Here is a 20700-nt window from a genome sequence, read left to right on the forward strand (position 1 = left end):
AGAAACTCTTTCATTAATGCATACCATCAATAATTTCTCTCCTCTTTCTAACATTCTAAACCTTTGCTTTGTTAACATAATCATTCTTTTAACCACATCAGTTCTGTCTTTAGTGCATCTTTGTCATTAACGATATCACGGATCATGGTTTTTTTTTTCTTTTTGGTACTTATGCAGTATAAAGACTGTGCTATCGTTGGAATTGTCCAGGCAATTTCCAGAAAATGCTGGAAAGTGCCGAATGAAAGTTATTTTGGACAATTTTTTTTCAATAAAAGATATAATTTCTGTCAGTACAAAGCTAATTCAATGAAAAATCAATTTCCAAATGAAAATAATATTCTTGAATAATTATTGGACAATTTTTATTAAACTTTTAGAAAACTAAATTTCAAATCCAGAAAAAAACATTCATTGAGTTTCATGGATATTTATTTATTTACAAACCACTGATAGGAAACAAAATTTTAGATATTTATTTTTTTAATGATTATTTTTCTTTTATGATTTTTATTGTCCACAATAAACGTTTAGATTTTTTTTTTTTTTGTATAATATGTTATCAAACTCATGTTATCTTCATGATTTTATTTTTGTATTAATGGTTTTTAGTGTTTTCTATAAAGTGCTGGGACAAGTCAATAGCACAGACTGCACAAGTATTTTTCTTTTTATGGAAATCATTCCGGATAAAGCATAAAGCTTTTATATAAAGAGCTTTTAAAATAAAGAATTCTAAGGTCAAAAACTAGCCAACAATAAACGTTATGTGGACAGTCATACGTCTAGAAAATGATATAAATGCGCGTGTACATCAGGGGTTGATCCTTGTCCTTTATTATTCCTGATATTCATAAATGACCTCCCTGATAAAATTCTGAGATGGGTATATTTGCTAACAACTCTACATTCTATTGTAACCAAGTTATGGGGTTGATATGCCGTTATAGAGAAAGAGCCAAAAGAACGAAAAAATAGGACGATCAAATGACTCTTTGGTTAGAAGAGACAAAGGAAAAAGTATGTCAAGAGATACTTATTGTTGTAACGGTCAGAGTTTGGAGTGAGCTGGCTGTTTGTTTTGAAACACAGAATTTGAGATGAAATGACAGGCGGTTGTTTATTTTAGAAAACAAGGTTTGAAAGCTGATGACAGGCAAGTTTTCTTGTTGTAAACAAATACAAACTCGTGATGTTTAAAGGGCATTGATGGATATGTATATATTCCTCGAACACAGAGAAAAGGACAGAAGGAGAAGAGAGGAGGGGGAGAAGAGAAGGAGAAGAGAGAATTCGATTGTGACGAATTCAGATGGTGTTAAAGTCGGGCAGAGAGGGCTTTTGACTTAAAACACGTATCTCCAATGGCCGAAAAACTTATCTGAACTCGAGTCACAAGCTACCGTTTTAAAATAGCTATAGCCAACTTCCTTCAAACTCTGAAATATTATTAGACCATTATTATTGTGAATAAACCCAGATTAATTGTTTATTCGTGTGTGGAATCGTTTTTATTTCTTTTTTCACCACACTAAAATCTACAGCTCTCTTATCGGTGATGTTCGCCGGTAAGCGGGTACACAACGTCGGGTCCGGAGTATAAATTTAGACGACCAACTGATAATTCTGTCACTACCAATACCAGCAACATTAAAACGGCTAAGAATTATCACTGGCAGTGGTCACTGGAAGGACGAAAATAGTGAGCTGCAAAACGCCAGAGTCGGGTTGTTTTCAGGCTGCCGTAATTGGAGTGGAAGAGTTCTGAGGTCGACGATCGTCTCAACCGACCGGCTGAAGGGGGTGACACTATAACAGACCTGAGGGGAAAATGAATGAACACATATCCAAGGCAATAGTGGAAACCCTAGAGAAAGACCTCCAGTCTGTAACGGAATGGAGACAAAATGGATGGTAAAATCCAATCCTGCCAAGACTAAACTTCTTTCCTTTAATAACTACAAGAAACCTTCTGAACCACCAATAGCTATGGCTAATGATACATTACCTGAAAATACTTTGTTCAATCTCCTCGGCTTAACGTTCACGGAGAACGAGTTGGAATAGATACATTGAGGACATTGCCAAGGCTGCTGTGAAGAAGGTGGGATGTCTCAACCGTGCTAGAAAGTTATTTACACCTGAGAGTATCCTGTACCTCTACAAGGTCTCCATTCGCTCATCTATGGAGTATTGTTGCCACATTTGGGCTGGTGCATCTGCTACTAGTCTCTCTCTCTCCAAAAGAGTAGCCATCCTAATAGGCCCCACACTATCAGCTAGGCTTCAATTGCTATTCCATCAATGAAATGTTGCATCCCTCTGCTTGTTTTACAAATATTTAAATGGTGGGTGCTCCGACGAACTACTAGCGTCTCTCCTTGACGTAAATACCCCTGACAAATCTGGCAAGCAGCAAAATCCCTAAAAGAAAGCCTTCTACTCTTTTTTTTCCCTTGGAATTCCCTTCCAGGTTCCTGCTTTCCAGACTGTACTGACATGCAGAAGTTCAAGCATAATGTGAACAGACATCTTGCTGCTCAACTCCCTACATAGTATCCCTGAAAATTATGTCCCAGATAGTATCCCCCTACATCAAAGTGGCACTGTGCCTTGTTTGGATGAAATGCAATTAAAAACAGTAAAGATTAAAATTCAGAAAACAGCAATTCTTCCTCCTTTGTCAAAAAAATTGGTCAGTAAATGTAAGGACTAAATGACAAAATAAGGGAAGCGAGTTACAAGGCTGATGACAGTAAACTCGAGTTCCACTTTCTACTCTCCTTATATTTCACTTATATTTCAGTATGTTTTATTGCTTGGTGAAATTGTTAACATGGAAACACTATTTTCATATTTATCAGTGTGTTATGAATATCAAGACATGGTGTCTAGTCATTGTGGACTTCTTGTCACTAGACTCAAGCAATGCAAGTTCAGTGGAGATGCAAGGAGATGTTATGCAACCCTTGCTTCATTATAGACTTTCCTCACGGTCACCTTTACATATTGTTATCCATTTTCTCTAGAGATTGAAAGGAGATCAACAATAAGTGTGTACAGAAAATTTTTGTCGTTGGGTTATATTTCTTTTCTTCCTTTTTTTTTTTTGCTTATTTTTGTTTATTTAGTTTTTATTTTTTGCTTTAAATATTTTCAGGCCTTAAGTTAATTTTCTTGTTTTTCCTATTGTTTTTTTTTTCTCTTTATTTTGCAGTAGTTAATTTTTTTTCCTTTATTTTCTCTTTTTTTTTATACTTGTCTTGGTAGGTTGATAGTTTTGTAAAAAAAGAAAAAAAATTTTTTTCTCCTCTTTCTCTTTTTATTAGTAAAGGAACAAATGCGAAACCTTTCGCAAGAATTGGAGGAAACAAAACAAAAGCTACATGATATCAGTGAAGAGAAAGTTCTTCTTGAACAAAAAGCAGCCAAACTGGTAAGTGTAGGCATAATTGGCATGAAACAATCTACGAGAACCGTTCCAAAAGTAATGTCTCCTATATTTTTATTTCACCCAAATGGATCAGAGGAGATTGCAAATTATATTGTTATGATGACTGAAATTATGCATTCATGACCTGAAAGTTTCATCTTTCTATTGCATATATTGATTCTAAGAAAGCAATTCCTGTCATGGATGTGCATCAGAACCAAAGATGCATCATTGAAGTCTTGATAAAAGTGCAACGAGAATAGTAGTGATTATATTTCAAAAAATAATTTCTGGGGCACAAAAGTTTGCTCATTTTAATGATACAACTACCATATTCTTAGCTTTTCAACAACTTTTCTAAATAAAAAATAAAAAAAATTGGAGACTTTACTTTTGAAACTGTCCTCATACATCAATTGCATTGGCATAAAATTAATCTACATCTGTATGTGTAATAGTATTAAAGTAATCTACATCTGCAAATTTAATGGCATTAAAGTAATCTACATCTGTAGATTTAATGGCATTAAAATAGTCTACATCTGTAAGTGTAATATTAAAAAATGTCATGTCTTAATTGTAATACCATTAAAATGTATGGATGTATATTTTAATGAGCCAAAATAATTTAATGACCAAATGTAGTCTATTTGTAATCTGTATTTGTCTTGATACTATTTAAAATAATGTAAATCTATTAAGAATGATTAATATGTTTTTGTCTTTAACTGAATATTAATTTATGAAAGGTAAATGGACACAAGTATTTTGATGTAAGTGTAATCTAAATGATTTTTGACTTTTCTCCTCCTTCCTAAAACTATGAACTCTGATGATTCCAGGCAGGTGATAATGTGACAGCGAAAGCCTTAGCTGACGAGATTTCTGGACAGAAAGCAGCACTCGATGATCACATTATTACATTAAAGGTAAGAAAAATTTATTGCGGTTAAATTTGTCAAATCATGTGTTTTTGTTTTGTATTGATGTACAGTGTTTGTAGAGACCATGTTCGCACTTTCATCTCCAAAATGCACATACTCACCTGAATTAATTAAAAGCAAAAATATTCTAAGCCAATCAGATGCATTTTTCTGAATTTATAAAATCTGCTGTTTTAATTCACTTTGCATAAAATTTTTTTACAAATGAACATAGACTCTTTATTAATAACTTCTAATCTATATATATAAAAGCGAAAATGTGTGTATATATGTATGTTCGCTTTTTGAGAATGGCTGCAAAAAGATTTTTTCCGGCGGCTTCTCGAGGCCGTCACTCATTTTTAAAACTTTTTATATCACATCAAAATGATAATATCTCCGACTTAACAACAGGGGTCGCCTGTCTGTTTAATTTGCCCAACTTTGAAACGTTAAATATTCGATATTTTGGGATTGCCACATGTTTGTTTTCGTTTTTCGGTATAAAAAAAGCAAAACTCTATTCGAATCCTGGCCCACGGCCAGTGTCCCTATTTCTAGTGGTCTCTAAAAAGCGATGTGACGTTTGGTCAATGTCGGCTTACCGTTGTCATATCAGACAGTTGCTTTCATTTCGAGACGAGACACCCCCTAATAAACGGGGGAGCTGGTTTTCCCCAAAGTTAGGTAAAAACAAACAAACTGGGTTATTGACCTCATTAAAAACTGCCCCGCAGAAAATGTTAACTGCTGAATAGCTATTGCTTACGTCATCGTTGTCGTAACACTCGCACAAAATGTTAACTCTACGACTTCCGTGCGGGCACCTGTCAATTCTCTTACTTAAATAAATCATCTTTTAGTAACTCATTCTGACTGGTCGACCAGTTAATGTGTCATGTTTTTTTTTTTCACATTTTATTTTCCAACTTCGCCTCAGGGCTTCGGGTTCAATCCTACCAACTTACCAAAACTTCCCCCCCCCTCCCGGTTTCTTTTTGATTTAAGAGCACACACACACCTCGTAACACCCAGGCAACACTAGGTACCCCCACTAGTAAAATATAATTTGTCTAAGCGGAGAAGTTTTGATTATGGCTTTTTAGAATTCACGGCCTTTAAATTATCAATTCAGACTTTTTTCGATATTTCAGTTAATGATCCCCCCCCCCATTCTATATGGACTCTAAGAATATTAACAAACCATCTTTGCTTTCCTGTCTACGTAAACTTCCATTTTAAACATTGTATAAAATATCTCTTTTACTTCATCCTTGCGTAACAGTGGATAGGTTCAATTGGTAATGTACATAAAACTTTGTCCATTTAAATGTAATATCCAAATCAAATTGTCATTTATTTTGTTCTGTTTTAGCAACAACTTGAAGAGAAAATTAATTTGGTAGAGAAAATGGAGAATCGACTTTCTCAAAGGTGAGTTAGAAGCAAAACATTTGAAATGTCCACTTCCCTTTCAACAATGAAATGGATTTAAAACTAAGGATATGAATTCTTCTTGAAATGGGAAACTAGAAAATGTGCATAATACATAATTTTTTATTACTATATCGTAGTTTCCTTGAAACTTTACTGTTGATTAAAAAGTGCTAAATGACAAGCAGTGCATAATTATAGTATGTTTATTGATATAAATATTATTGACTACATATGTGCATACATTTGTGCTGGTTGGCATTAATGCAAGATAATTGGGGTCAAAGGGTGGAGGTTATTGGTTAAATCTTCCAGTAAGTGGTTAAACTGATGCTTAATTCTTACAGATTCAAAAATTCACACCACTAGCATAGATAAACATCTTGTTGTAAAATAATAAAAAGTCAAAATAAATTGACATAATTTTATACAAGGAAGTTTGCCTCCCAATTTTTAAGCCTCCCTGTCCCACTCCTCCTTACCCCTCGACCCCGTTTCCCTACCCGCTCTTTTGTTCAATATTTTTTCTTTTATTCTTTATTATGAGTTTCTATTTCTTTTCAAATAACACAGTGTAAATGTTTTTGTAACTAGTAACCAGTTACGATGGGTGCAATGTAAGTGTTATAAGAAAATGTAGAATAGGTTCCAGTGTCAACTGGTGACAGTTGGAGGACTAAATATTTATAGAGAAAAATAGGAACTCTTTTCTGTATAGATATTGTGATGACGTTGCTCCTAGGATTCAATGTAGGATTTTATTATAATGACTTAATGTGTCTAAAATTGTGTTCGAAAATTACATGAGATAGTGGCTAATAGCCTAGATGTAATGAATTGGTGTGTGACGTGTTATTGCAAACTTACGATATTTTGTCCAGTGGTCTGCAGTCAAAATATTATATAGGAGATTATAAGTTTCTATTCCTTTTCAAATAACACAGAAACTTTGTATAAAAGAATGATTATTTACAATCTGGTTTCATTGTAAAAACAATCTGGCCTGATAGTGGGGCAGGTTATTTCAATATTCCATAAGAATCTTTCACTTAGTGATACGAGCACCATGTGAAAGCTTGTTTCAGCAATCTGCCCCACTGTGAGGATATTGCTTCTCTAAAAGACTTGCAGCAGAAACATGTATGCACATGTGTAGCCAATAATATTTGTATCAATAAACATGGTATGATGCATAATTTTCCACAGTTCTAATTGCCACCTTTATCATTATTCTTGTCATCTTCATACTGGTAAAATCAACTTGAGTGATATTTCACTAAGCGAACAATTTTCAAAGTATTTTGACTATTCAAACGAAAATGTATTTTGACTACTTATTGTATAATCGTCTTGTTAACGTGAAGCGAAATGGTTGACTTGGTTCATCATGGGCCTTGTACTGGACACTTGCAGATATTCTTAAGCTTGTCTTTCTCTAACACTATTGTCAACAATTCTTCGGATCCCACAAAAAAAACGTGCAATTGTTGCATTGATGACATTTTTTTTTTTTTTTTTTACATGGACGTCACCACTTATCAAGGCCCAGAAGCCACTCGTAGTTATGTTGATCCATCTCACTTCCTACTCTTGTGCTTTTGATAAAAGCCTGTTGCTTTCACTGTAATAGCCAGATTAGTATTCCTGTAATTGTTGTCTGTAGTTGGAGATTAATAACAAACTCAATTTGTACTTGATATTCTTTGTTTAAATTTCTCTGCAAAGAATTATAGGTTAATAAGACCATTAAGAGAGGTGAAAAGTGCTCTGAAAACGCATACTCATCTTACTGACCAAATTATAAGTGAAGGATTAGACAAGCTTATTTTTTTGTCATATCGACTTCCTGTTTATAATATCACTTCCTTTGACACATCAACTACAATTCTAATCTTAATTCTATATCAAAATTTCTTTCTACTTAATGTAATTTCAACATTAAAATTTCTTTTTTTGTAATTTTATATAATTTAACACAGCCAACCTACCATATTGTTAAAACAAAAGTTTAAAATAGCATTTTAATTGGTCTGTCAAGTTTAAGTTTGAAAAAGCATTTTCATCACTAAATGCTCAAATTAAATGGATGTGTCTTGAGAACATCTGTTTCTTGCATTTGGTTTTAAATTTAATTTTTTTTTTCTCTCACGGCCATCTCTTTGAAACAGGTCTGAGGATGACGATGTTGCCGTTCTCAAACAGGAACTGATTTCAGTGCAGACTTTGATGGACAACATGACGCAGGAACGAGAACGGGAAAAGGATGACCTTGAAAAACTACATAAGGACCTCCAATTCAAATATGAGCAGTAAGTATTAGTGAGGGCTAGATATATAGATTTAGAGGAAGAGTAACTTTACCTCCATCTCTCCTACCAAGACTTTCTTTTATAAAAGAAACATGTAACGATTAAAAAATTATTTGTATAAACTGACAAAGTGGGTATAGGGACGTCAGAAATTTAAAAAAAAAAAAAAAAAAAAAGTTTTCAGAATTGCATCTCAAGTTTTCCTGCTTTAGCATTTTTGACTGGGCGTGTGATGATGTATTCATGTTATGATACATTAAGATCGATGTGTACTAATAAAAAACACTCACAAAACGAAACTTGTATGTTAATTACAGAATGCAAAACAAAAAAGCAACACATATGAAAGTTATATTAACTAACATTGAAAATTATGGCCCTTTTAGACATCCATATTTTCATTTATTTTTTTTACAATCAGTAATTTAAATTGCTTGTGGCTGAAAAAGAAACAAAAAACACTCCCAGGCAATGCCCTGTAGGTGCAGCTAGTATATAAATCAAACCAAATTCTCTTAAAACTAAATAATACATAGAAACTGCTATCTATTGTACTTTACCGCTATTAGTTCAAATGGTGCTGAATTAAAAACTATAATCGAGTTTGTCCAAAACATCCTCTGTGTGTGTGTGTGTGTGTATATATATATATATATATATATATATATATGCGAGCAAACAGTTAATAAAACATGTTAAAAAACACTTTGAAAAAGAGTTAAAAACATATTTAATCTGAAAAGGAAACACTTGATAAGTGGATAATCCTTAATCCACAGAGTTTCGAAGAAATACTTTCCTTCTCATCAGAGGGTAGGAATTAGCAAAATGCGAGATCGGATTTTGCATACAAAAGTATTTGATGAAACATTCTTCTTCCCTGATCTTATTTATGTATTGGCAGCAGTTTGAAAAGCATATCTTATTTTGCTTTTATTAATATTATTGGAATTTTTCCCCTTTTCCCTTGTACATATTTGAATTATTCCATGGATTTCGGCCTTTCGATTATTTTGGACCATCTTCCAATTACGGGATTTCCTTGGATTTTACTTGTGCAAATGGAAATTCAATTAACTTTCTTGAAGTTATATTTTTGGATTTTACCGTCATTGGATTATTTATCTTTCACCAGACTATCCATTCACGTGTAATCACCTTTTTCTTCACCATATTCCCTCTGCTTCACTTTTTTGTTATCAAGTAAGATCTTTGACTTACTTGTTGTTTCATCAAATACTTTTGTATGCAAAATCCGATCTTGCATTTTGCTAATTCCTACCTTCTGATGAGAAGAAAAGTATTTCTTTAAACTCCACGGATTAAGGACTATCCACCTATCAAGTGTTTCCTTTTCAGATTAAATATGTTTTTAACTCTTTTTCAAAGTGTTTTTTAACATGTTTTATTAACTGTTTGCTCGTATTATAAGCTCTATCTCCTATTTGGTTTTATTGAGCTTTTACATCTGGCTGAGATAACTTTATAAATATTAATTCTTTAATATTTATAATATACTTTAGTTTTACCATCCTGGATCATTTTGGTAAATTTAATTGTAATTTTTATTTTATTTTATATATATATATCTTGTTTTTAATAGACTTATTTATTTTATTGAATTGTACATATAACTTGCCCCATTATTTTATTTTATTTTTTTTTTCTCTTTCTTATTTTAGTTGATTGAATTTACGCGATGGTTCACTTCTTTATAATTATTCTAAAATTTTGCCAATCGAATAAAGTTATATATATGTATATATATATATATAGCATAATCATGTTGACACCAATTCTTATCAGATCACCAAAGTTAAGCAATGTTGAGACTAGTGAATACCAGATGGGTGACTATTTGCGAATTCTAGGTGCTGTATGTGCTTTCCATTGTGTCCAGTCATCCTGAACCTCCACTTGCCACTGGTATTTAACAATGTCGATTCAGGAGAGGTGTGGTTGGAGGTTGTGCAACTCTTGCCACAAACATTTCACGCGCAGACGCTCTTACAGTGAGTATCCATATTCTATCAAGACTGAAGGAAGCTACTATATATATATATATATATATATGCATACCACACACACAGACTAGCATGGTGGCCAGTCATAAAATACGCTGAGATATGATATTTTAATTTATGCAGATTTCATATTTATTATTATTATTATTATAGAAACAAAAATGAAAGAAATAAGAAAAAAATTCTTTGTTTCTTTTTCTCTTACTTTCCCTCTCTGCTCTGCGCTAAGCAAGTCTGTCAACCTATTCCACAAATCCCAAATCTCAGTCATGAAAGGTTTACAGAAAAAATACTTGATTAAACCCAGATCTCCAACTTTCAACATAGACCCCCACTACCAGGTCTCCTTCTCCAACATCAGGGGTCTACGTTCCAACCTTCCAGAGGTTCAAACTCTATTACAGGAGACTAAGCCAGACCCATTATTCCTAAGCGAAACTGGCATTGGATCGACTATTTCCCTAGATGAATTCATAATTAAAGAATACTCTAACTTAACTTCTAAATCCGACTCCCAAGATCGCCATGGGCATGGAGTATGTGCCTACATTAAAGACGGCTTTCCATGTGGTAGGGACATCTCAAGAGAAGATCCTAACTTACCCTATATGTGTTTCCGGGTTGCACTTGCTCACACTACTGCGTTTATATTTACTCTCTATCACCCCCACAACAGTGGATTTACTATCTTTAAAAGCATATCTGAGAAAATTGACCATGTCCTGTCTGTGTATCCTTCAGCAAACATTCACGTATATGGAGACTTCAATGTTCACAATGTGGAATGGTTAACCCACTCAAACAAGACTGATGACGAGGGAAGTTCTGTCATGATCTCCATTGCTTATGAACTTACTCAGATTGTTCACGAACCCACCTGTGTCCCCGACACTGACGGCCAGTATGCAAGTCTCCTAGACCTTTTTCTCACAACTTGCCCTGAGCTATATTCATCTTCTGTTCTGTTTCAACTGGGATCTTCCGAGCACTCTGTTGTATCAGTTAGATAAAAGCAAATGTGGTAGTTCCTCAGACGTACCTCTCCATCGTATAGTGTATCAATACTCTATGGCTAACTGGGATAGTTTCTGTACAGTTATCAGATTTACTTGTGTGTTCCATGTTTAAAAAGGATGTGTCCTCTATAGTATCAGACCTGATGGAATGGTTAATTGTAGGTATAGACCGATTCATACCTTCGAAAAAGTTCCTGCAAAAACCTAACAGCCAGCTGTGGTTCTCTCCAGAATGTGCTGCTGCCATTGCGCACAGAAATCACTTTTTCCATTGCTTCCAACCTAATAGATGTACTGAGACTAAAGCCGCTTTCAGGACCGCCAGCAACCACTGTAAAAAGTAATAAAGAATACGAGAGAGTTGTATGCTCAGTCCGTCAAGTCCAAACTAGCTGAGCAGCGGCTTGGTTCCCATCAGTTTTGGCAAATAGTAAACAGAATCCTAAACAGAAGCGTGTGCTCTATCCCAACTATCATCAATGGACCTGAGGTAATCTCCTCAGCATCAGACAAAGCCAAACTCTTTGCCAAGAACTTTACAACAAATTCTACCCTTTACGACCAAGGCTGTCAACCCCCTTGTGTATCTGAAAACATGCTATGCGACATACAAATATCTGTACGTGATATTGCCAAACTAATAAAAAAACCTTGATTTCAGTAAAGCAACTGGCCCTGACGGCATTCCAATTATAGTGCTCAAAAAGCTTCAACCAGGACTAACAAATTACAAAGTTAAATGAAATACTTCCCAACCTCATGAAAAATCTAATCAGTATGCCCTGTATTTAAGAATTCAGGTGATCATTCATCCCCCTCTCAGTACAGGCCAATAAGTCTCCTGTGCATCATGAGTAAGCTGCTGGAATCTGTGTTAAATAAAGAAGTAATCAACCATCTCAGCAAAAATAACCTTCTTAGTGACATGCAATATGGTTTCCGTTCTGCTAGATCTACAGCAGATATGTTTACAGTTATCTCATAGGATTAGCGAATCTCTTGACAGAGGCTTCCTCTCTAGGGCAATTGCTCTTGACATATCGAAGGCCTTTGATAAGGTATGGCATAAAGGTCTACTTCACAAGATCTCCAGCTATGGTATAGCTGGAAATGAAATTAAATCATTTCTCTCTGATAGGTTCATAAGAGTAGTAGTTGATGGGCAGAAATCAGAAGCTTTCAGTATTAATGCTGGAGTCCCTCATGGGTCCATCCTGAACAAAGCTTCTTCTTTAGAACTGCACGCCTGTGGAACTCTTTTCCGTTGGCCTGTTTTCCAGCTGACTACAATCTGATTGTCTTTAAGTTCAACGTAAACAAGTTCTTGATGAACCGTCACCCTATGTAATCCAACTTAAAAAAATTCCACTAATGTTTACTATGCTATAATCGCATTGACTAATGTATACTCAATAACCCTTATCCTCGAATTTTTAATGATAAAAGTCTATATTCTAAATTTTATGATGTTGACCATCTTACAATTTATTCCTTTAATTCAGTTGGCATTTACAATTCTTGACAGTGTCTGTTTCATAGCACAAAATCATTCACTTAATTATTATATCAATCAATATTAGATTCATTGATTGATGTAAAAATTAAATGAATGATTTTGTGCTACGAAACAGATACTGTCAAGAATTGTAAATGTTAACTGAATTAAAGGAATAAATTGTAAGATGGGCAACACCATGAAATTTGGAATATAGACTTTTGTCATTAAAAATTCAGAAAATACCCACTGGGTTTATATAATAGTGCTCAATAACAAATAGAACTATTTCGATTAATATTTGTTTATATAGACATGTACAGGCTTTACTACACTGGCATCATCATCATCGTTAAAACGGACTCCTTGTGACTCTTCCTCTCCAGAGTTTCCTGTCTTCCATCAGTTGCCTCAGATCTTCAGGTTCACAGTTGGCGTTATGTGCTATTTGTTGGATGTACGTGGATCTAGGTCATCCTCTGCTTGTGCGTCCGTGTCGTGGAGTCCATAGCAATACATCACTCACCAATTCATGCTTGCTCCTCAGACAATGACCAGCATATCGTAGACGTCTTTCTCTGATGGTATTAGATATGGCAGGTAGGTTGCCATAAAGTTGCTGCTTCGTGGGATGATTTTGCCAAGATATATTTAATATTGTTCTTAGCATACGGGTGTATGTGCCGTCTAGTTTTCTTTCCAATCTTTTGGTGAGTGTCCAGATTGTAGCACCATAAGCAAGGACAGACTCTACCACTACCCTGAAGAACTTCCTTTTCAGTTTGTCAGCCAGTCTCGAAGTTCATACTGAATGTAGTCCATCCAATGCGGTCCATGCTTTTGAGATGCGAATTCTGATATCTCTCTCTGTAGAAACTATGTTGCTGCCCAGATACGTAAACTCAGTGACTTCTTTCAGTGTTGATCCAACTAAAGCCCTGATTTCTCCTTTCACATTGAAAATCATAAACTTTGTCTTATCCGCATTTATGTGGAGACTGTCATTTGCAAATTTTTTTAGCTTACGTAACAGTGTTGCGCATCAGCAGTGTTGTTCGCGAGCAAAGCAATATCGTCTGCGTAATATTTAATTAGTAGTAGAGCGATTCTTTCTAAATCCACTTTGGTTCTTTCTGAGAACTTCTTCAATCTTTGGTTGGATACGGTTAAGAAGCATGGCATTGTAGATTTTTGCTGCAATTGGAGTGAGTGTTATTCCCCTGTAGTTGCTTGGTATGCTTAGGTTACCCTTCTTGGGAAAGGGAAGTATGCATCCTTCCCTCCATATATTAATAATTTTTTGATTATATACAGAATTGCATGAATTAAGAAGTATGTCATTGAAACCACCTGTCTTCCATACTTCGGAGGTATGTTATCTAAGCCTGCAGCTTCACGATTCTTGGTCTTCTTTAGTACATTTAGAAGTTCCTCCATTGTAAAATCACCCTTCTCAATATCGAGTTCCTGTACAACAATCGGATGGATTGGTTTGTCTGTTACTTTTGGTTTGTTTCCGATTAGCTTTTCAAAATGTGCTTTCCATTTCGAACATGCATTTTCCGGAGTGTTTGCCTTTAACTTAGTTTTGGCAGGTCGTTTGCACCCAGATATCTCATGTACGACTTGCCAAGCTAGATAGGATTGTTTGTTATCTGCTGCATTCTGGATTCGATCTATTTGTTCTTGGACATACTTCTGTTGTTCTGATAGGTACATCATACTAAGCTCTTGAAGCACCTGCTTCCTTAATTTTGTAGTCTGTCAGTGGGGTATTTATGTTGCTTTTTGATTATGTTTTTTTAACTTTTCTCGTTTTAATATTATTTTGTCATTTTCCCACGGTACTTTTCGCTTTACCTTGGGCTTCAGAAGTATACACTTCTTTGCTGCTTCTTGGTGCGATCTAATGAAGTTTTCATAGGTGGTGTTAGCAGTTGGTTCCTGCTCTTGTGCTTGTAAAGCATCAAATCTGCTTCACAGTTCAAAGATGAATCTCTGTTTGATCTGATTGTTATGTGACAACGTTGACCAGTTATAGGGCTGTCTAGATGATTTTTTAGTTTTGTTTACTCTTAGGCTCAACTTCAACTTGGAGGTTACAATCCTATGATCAGTAGACACACCATAGAAACTGCTATAAGCTTCAGTTATGACAGCTATTGATCCACTTCTTATTCTTAAAAAGTCCAGTTGTGCCTTGTCTCTATTTGGGGATTGATGGGTCCAGAGCTTACCGGGTCTTTTCTGAAAACGGGTATTCATGCATTGTAGGTTGTTTTCAAGGAGAAAAGTTAATAGATACTCTCCATTTCGGTTTGTTCCATCATGGAAAGAGAACTTATGCTTGTTGTCTTCCCGTCCTATATGTGCATTCATGTCACCTCCGATAACCAATAAATTATGTTTGGGGATTGAGCGCACTATTGCTGAGAGTTCATTGTAGAAATTCAGGATCTCTTGCTTGTCACTGACATTGCTAGGGCTGTAGCAACAAATAACACTAGTAGCAGGATTACCACTGAAGGTAGCAAGAATTATCCTTTGTGTTATCTTCTCAGCACTTTTCCATGATTTCAATGCTCAAGGGCTAAAAAGAAGTCTTATTCCCCCAACAGTACTATTTGTCGAATTTTTCCATGCTAACGCTGATACTAGTGTCCAGTTGTTACCAATTTCATGGTACTTTATGTCCATGTCATTGTGGAAGAGACCGTGCACTTGAATACACACAATATCGATATCGTGTTCTTTGGATGAAGCAACAAGTTCTGATATTTGAGATGTGGGTTGAAGTGTCCGTACATTAAAAGTGGATATTTTGATGGTATGTCTACATTTTGCTAGCCTAGGTTTTGGTGCTGTAGTAAACTTGTCGATAGCTGTGGTCAGTGTCGGCACACCAAGTAGCGACCCTTGGTTACCCATGTGGCAGTCGATGCGGTATGGAATTCTGGTTTGATTTAGTCATATTGAATCTTTCGATAGCTCGGATAATATCACCTGTGTGAGCTACGTCTACAGGCGAATCGCAGTAGTTTCTCAATTAGACTAGCTGAACCTGATCGTTGATCTCTTAATGATTCTTCCACTCAGCATCTTTTGCGCCCTGCCATTGACTGATTCTTTAGTCCTTCCGTCAAGGCGCATAACTGTCATGCTGCTCCCCATGACGTTACCAGGGCCCATTTACCAGTTCAGGTTCTACATCAGTCTTCTGTTATGAGTGGTCCTACATGATTACCATGGACTATATCCTCATTCTGCCATGATTTAGGTCTGATGTACCGTCTGATGAAAGAAACACTGGCATCACAATATTTTAATTTGTAGTTATTAAAATCTAAGATCTCATCAGGCAAAAAACAAAAGCCTGTCCTTTCCTTTAGGTATTTATATTAAAAAAAAACTTTTCAATGTATGTATAAATAAATAAAAATATCTATTTTATTAATAATCAGCCATGGACATACATTTCACCATCTATGATTCTTCAGTGTGGCTTATATTGTAAGCTAATAGCCTTAACAATAAGTCTAGATAATTTCACCAGAATTATTGCACATTTTATTAGTTATTAATTTGTACACCATAATTTTGTTTGTTATTGTTTTTTGGCGATAGACAAGGTTAAAAAATTTGCTACCTTTCTTACATTGTTGTAACCTATATGTCAACAAAATTTTATATGTATAAAGATAGAGCAGTAATGATATTACTTTGTGTTCATTCTCATTTCAATTAACTTTTCTTTTTCTGTTAATTTCAGATCCTTGAAACAAGTAGGTCAGCTTGAGTCTCGGTTAAGTTCAACCCCAGGTTCTGAGGAGATTTCAGGGTAATATATTCCTCTGTCATTTAATTATTCCATTTTCTTTCTCATTACACAGCACTTGATTGAACCTTTTAAAGAAAGGAGTCTCAAAAATAACAGAGACCCTGATTGGTTGGGCTAGATCACATCTTAAGAGAAAGTTAAAAATCGTCAAGCAGTGGAGGAATTGTGGGCCTCTTTGATGATAAATTCTCTTACTTACCTAGTTCAAAACAACCGTTGTGACTGTGACCGCAATGAAATTAACTCAGGGTGTGTTGAACCCAGATCCAAAAGATTTCATTGCATCTTGCGTCAAGACAACCAACCATCTCCTTGATCAACAGCTGAATTATTGGCATACTTCAGCCATTCTTCATTCCAGTGTTGAACACTAAAAATGGATGATAATCATCAACTTCTTGTTTGTCCTCACTGTTCTTTTCCAAGTCTTCAGTTGGTTGCGTCTTTGTTTGTTCCAGCCCGCAGATACAATTAGGGCTACCAATTTGCAGATAAGTTCTGATGGCCATTGTCAAGTGTTGTAAGGTGCATGACTGAGATCAAAATTATATACTTATTTGTAATTTGAATGCAAGAAATTCACTCGCTTAAAAGATGGATTAAGATCAAAGTGTAGTATCTGTTCTTCAGATGCTACACTTCATTTTCTTGTTCTTTTTCGGTGGAGGAGAAATCCTTCACGATTGAGACAATTTTTATTTTTGTACCTTTTCTCCACGTTAAAAAACGACGCTGGTGTCTAACTCTGTCCCGTGGGGAGGCATAGTAAATAGGTACAGCAACAACCAGAGGAAAGATGGTTGCTGTTAGAAGCAAACGTACACACGGACAGACAGCAAGAGTGAAAGCTTTGCTAGTCAATGGTTAAAAATAGAATTTTTGGATGAAAGGGAAAAACTTTTAAATTTAAATCCACAAGTAAAAATGTCTGACAACAAACCAGAGTCTCTATTCACATCACCAACCCAGAAGAAAAAGTTTACAAGTTCTTAGGGGTTTATTCTGCAATTAATAACCCAACTGATAAATTTATGAATAGGATGAATCCAATTGGAAATATTTGACATGTCTGCCTTCCTCTGTTACTTTCAAGTTATTTTCCAACAAAACCAAAAATAATCAATTTTAAGATGACTGAAAGATGTGATCTGATTGATGTAGCGGAGCAAGTATGTCTGCTGATATCCACTCCAGAGGAGCATCATTGCAAAAGCCCCTATCCTTCGCCAAAGTCGGATGATCAAGCTGCTTCACTTTAGATAAGCCACAATAAGTCCAATTTCTCAATCTGTTTAACCATTACTTCATTCCTATGAAACTCAGAAACTATCTTAAGTTGAAATAGCTGTTCATTTTAGACTGAAATAAGAAAAAAATAAATTGTTGTCTGTCAGTGATTGCATATATAGACCAAGAGAACAGCATACCACTTTTTTAACATGTCTTATTAACTACTTGTTCTTATATATATATATATATATATATATATATATATTTATTTATTTATTTATTTATTTATATATATTTAAATGAGAAAATTTGAAAACCTGAAAATGTTGTAAAATGATAAAATCATTTTTATTTTTTTATTGTTGTTAAAGTCCGAATTTTTGCCAATAACCTGGCTTTATCAAAGAGATGTTAGTCCAATTAAGTTTTTTTTTTCTTCCCCTTCATAATGTTGTTATAAGATGTCGAAGTTTCCCAAAGAGAAAATATGTTTTATATCGGTGCTGTTTCAGATCCGTGTGTGCAATCGCTTGGTTTAAGCGCAAAATTTAAGAACTGGAAAGTCACACATTTTAGAAAACATTTTTTTATGAATTTAAGATATCAGTCCAATTAATATATATATATATATATATATATATATATATATAAACATTGTAGGGAGTCTACACAGATCAATCAATGTTTTGATGTTTCCATATGATCATCAGAACTGTAAATGAATCTCCTGATCAGAAAATAATTTTAAAATTGACTGCAAAATACATTTGAAATTCTGACAATGACATGGAAATGTTAAAAGTTGATTCATCCATGTTATAATGTTTATATAATTTTATGGTACTTGTACAGTTAAATCAAGACATTAAAAAATGAAAATATCGAGAAAAAAAAAGTTATATTGTATGTATCCCTTATGGAATGAAGTTCTCTGGAAAAAAATTTCACTTAATTTGATTAAGTATTTTTTCTTTTTCTTTTACAACGAAAAAAGCAATTTATGATATCGATCAACAGGTCGCCATGTTTTGATTTTTATGAAGAAAAGCTATTATTTATGATAGGGAAGGGGGTGTCTGCGCTTAAGACTGAGTTATCTCCCCATAACATGTTCTAAAAATCTAAACATGTCTTCCTTCAGCATGCTGTCATAAAACCGTGTTTTCCCGCTTAAAAAAAACTACTTGATCAAATTAAGTGAAATTTTTTTCAGAGAACTTTAGTCCAAAAAAATGGATATGTACAATATAACTTTTTTTCGATATTTTAATTTTTTAATGTGTTGATTAAACTGTACAAGTACCAAATTTATTTATAAGCTCTGCACATATAGTGAACATTTTTGAAAAAAATATTGGTTTTTAGTTCATGTTATCAATATACTTGAATTTAATTACTCAATTATATATAGATTAGCGAGGGGTACCTGGCGTTGCCCGGGTGTTTGAAAGTGTGTGTGATTTTGGGTAAATCAAAACTCCGGTGGGGGGGGGGTTAAAAGAGTGCAACGTTAACCATTGGGCCACCGCGAGATGCTAACAGAAACATGTTTGAATTTATTTAATTACTTAAATTAGCAGGTGCACGTTTTAATGACTTAATGAGGTCAACTTTTGACTGCGGGGTATCATTTAGTGCGGAACGCTTTTTTTTTTTTCCTCCAAGATGTTGGTGGTAGGGGGAAACAGCTCCACTTGTCCAAATTGAATAGCAATTGTCTGATATAAGGAAATAATATTTCCACATTGAGTAAAGCTGATTGCTTTCGGACATTTCCGGCGATCGAGACCGGAAAAATAACGCAAGAATTAGTGTCGCTTTTATTATAGGAAAAGGCCTAACCCACATGCGGCGGGCGAAAACTGTTGAATATTTATCTTCCCGAAGTCGAGCAAATTAAATAGACAGGCGAGCTCCGTTAACTCTGAGATATTACGATTTACATGTGATATAAAAAGTTTTAAAAAGTTGTTAGGCGACCGACCGCTTCTTTGAAAAAAGCCTTTTGTAGACATACAGAAAAAGCGAACATACATACGCACATACATACATTTTTGCTTTTATATTTATAGATTAGGAACATTCCAAAAGTAATGCCTCCTCTTTTTTTCTGCCCAAATGGATCAGATAGGATTGCAAATTGCATGGTTATGATCATTGAGCTTATGCATTCATGACCTAAAAGTTTCATCTGTCTGTTGCAAATACTGACGATGTGAGACTAAAAAAGCAACCTGTCATGAGCGTTTGTCAGAAGCAGAGATGAGTCATTGAATTATTGGCAAAAGTATATTGAGAATGGTGGTGATTATATAGAAAAATAAATTCTGGAGCATGAAAGGGCACTCGTTTTAATTCAACTTTCTGAGTTCAAAAGAATAGGAGGCTTTGCTTTGGGTTTTTAGTTCATATTAGCTATATATTTGAACTTAATTAATCCATTATATACAGCCTTTTACACATGTTTTTCTTATTTCTTTAAGGCTTCAGAAAGAGCTCAATGAACAACAGAAGAAATCACACGACCAGGAAATAGAGCTACATCAAAAGGATAAGCATATATCCGACCTGGAACATTCACAGGAAAAGGTAGTTGTTACAATCTGAATGTTTGGATTTTTATTTTTAATATCCAATTTGTTCAATAGCTATTGGGTTGTTTCATAATCTGACATTGCCAGGATGATATGGAGTATGTAGTCACAAGAAAAAGAATAATAAAAACGACAGTTGTATTATTGAAGTGTGTGACAGTTTTCATGTGCGATTGTTTGGTCATTTTTCACTGACTGACCCTAATTCTTCTTTGTCCTGCCTTTACCTTGGTTATCCTCATCTGAGATGTGCATTCATCTATACATCCAAACAGTTTTGTTCAATATGTTTAGACAACCACTAGCGGCGCAATGCAGACCTAAGTTCAGACTGAGCACTTTCAGCCATAATGGCAGAGAGTCAGAACTTACTCTGTCGTCATTATACTGCTGAATTATAGACC

The 20700-nt window shown here is 34.7% G+C and overlaps 1 protein-coding gene across 2 annotated transcripts in view; it reads left to right on the top strand.

Annotated features, from left to right (window-relative positions):
- LOC145293325 (uncharacterized) overlaps positions 1-20700 on the top strand; it is a 164222-nt gene that overhangs the window by 61064 nt on the left and 82458 nt on the right. For both annotated transcript variants that reach the window (XM_080139968.1, XM_080139973.1), the window contains 6 exons: positions 3330-3436; positions 4276-4362; positions 5732-5790; positions 7959-8099; positions 16404-16472; positions 20186-20291. In XM_080139968.1, the coding sequence (XP_079996094.1) occupies positions 3330-3436; positions 4276-4362; positions 5732-5790; positions 7959-8099; positions 16404-16472; positions 20186-20291 (569 nt within the window). The remainder of the gene's footprint in view (positions 1-3329; positions 3437-4275; positions 4363-5731; positions 5791-7958; positions 8100-16403; positions 16473-20185; positions 20292-20700) is intronic.

This window comes from Euprymna scolopes, chromosome 2, assembly GCF_053919585.1.
Source record: "Euprymna scolopes isolate OS-2025 chromosome 2, ASM5391958v1, whole genome shotgun sequence".
NCBI classification, from domain to species: Eukaryota; Metazoa; Mollusca; class Cephalopoda; order Sepiida; family Sepiolidae; genus Euprymna; species Euprymna scolopes.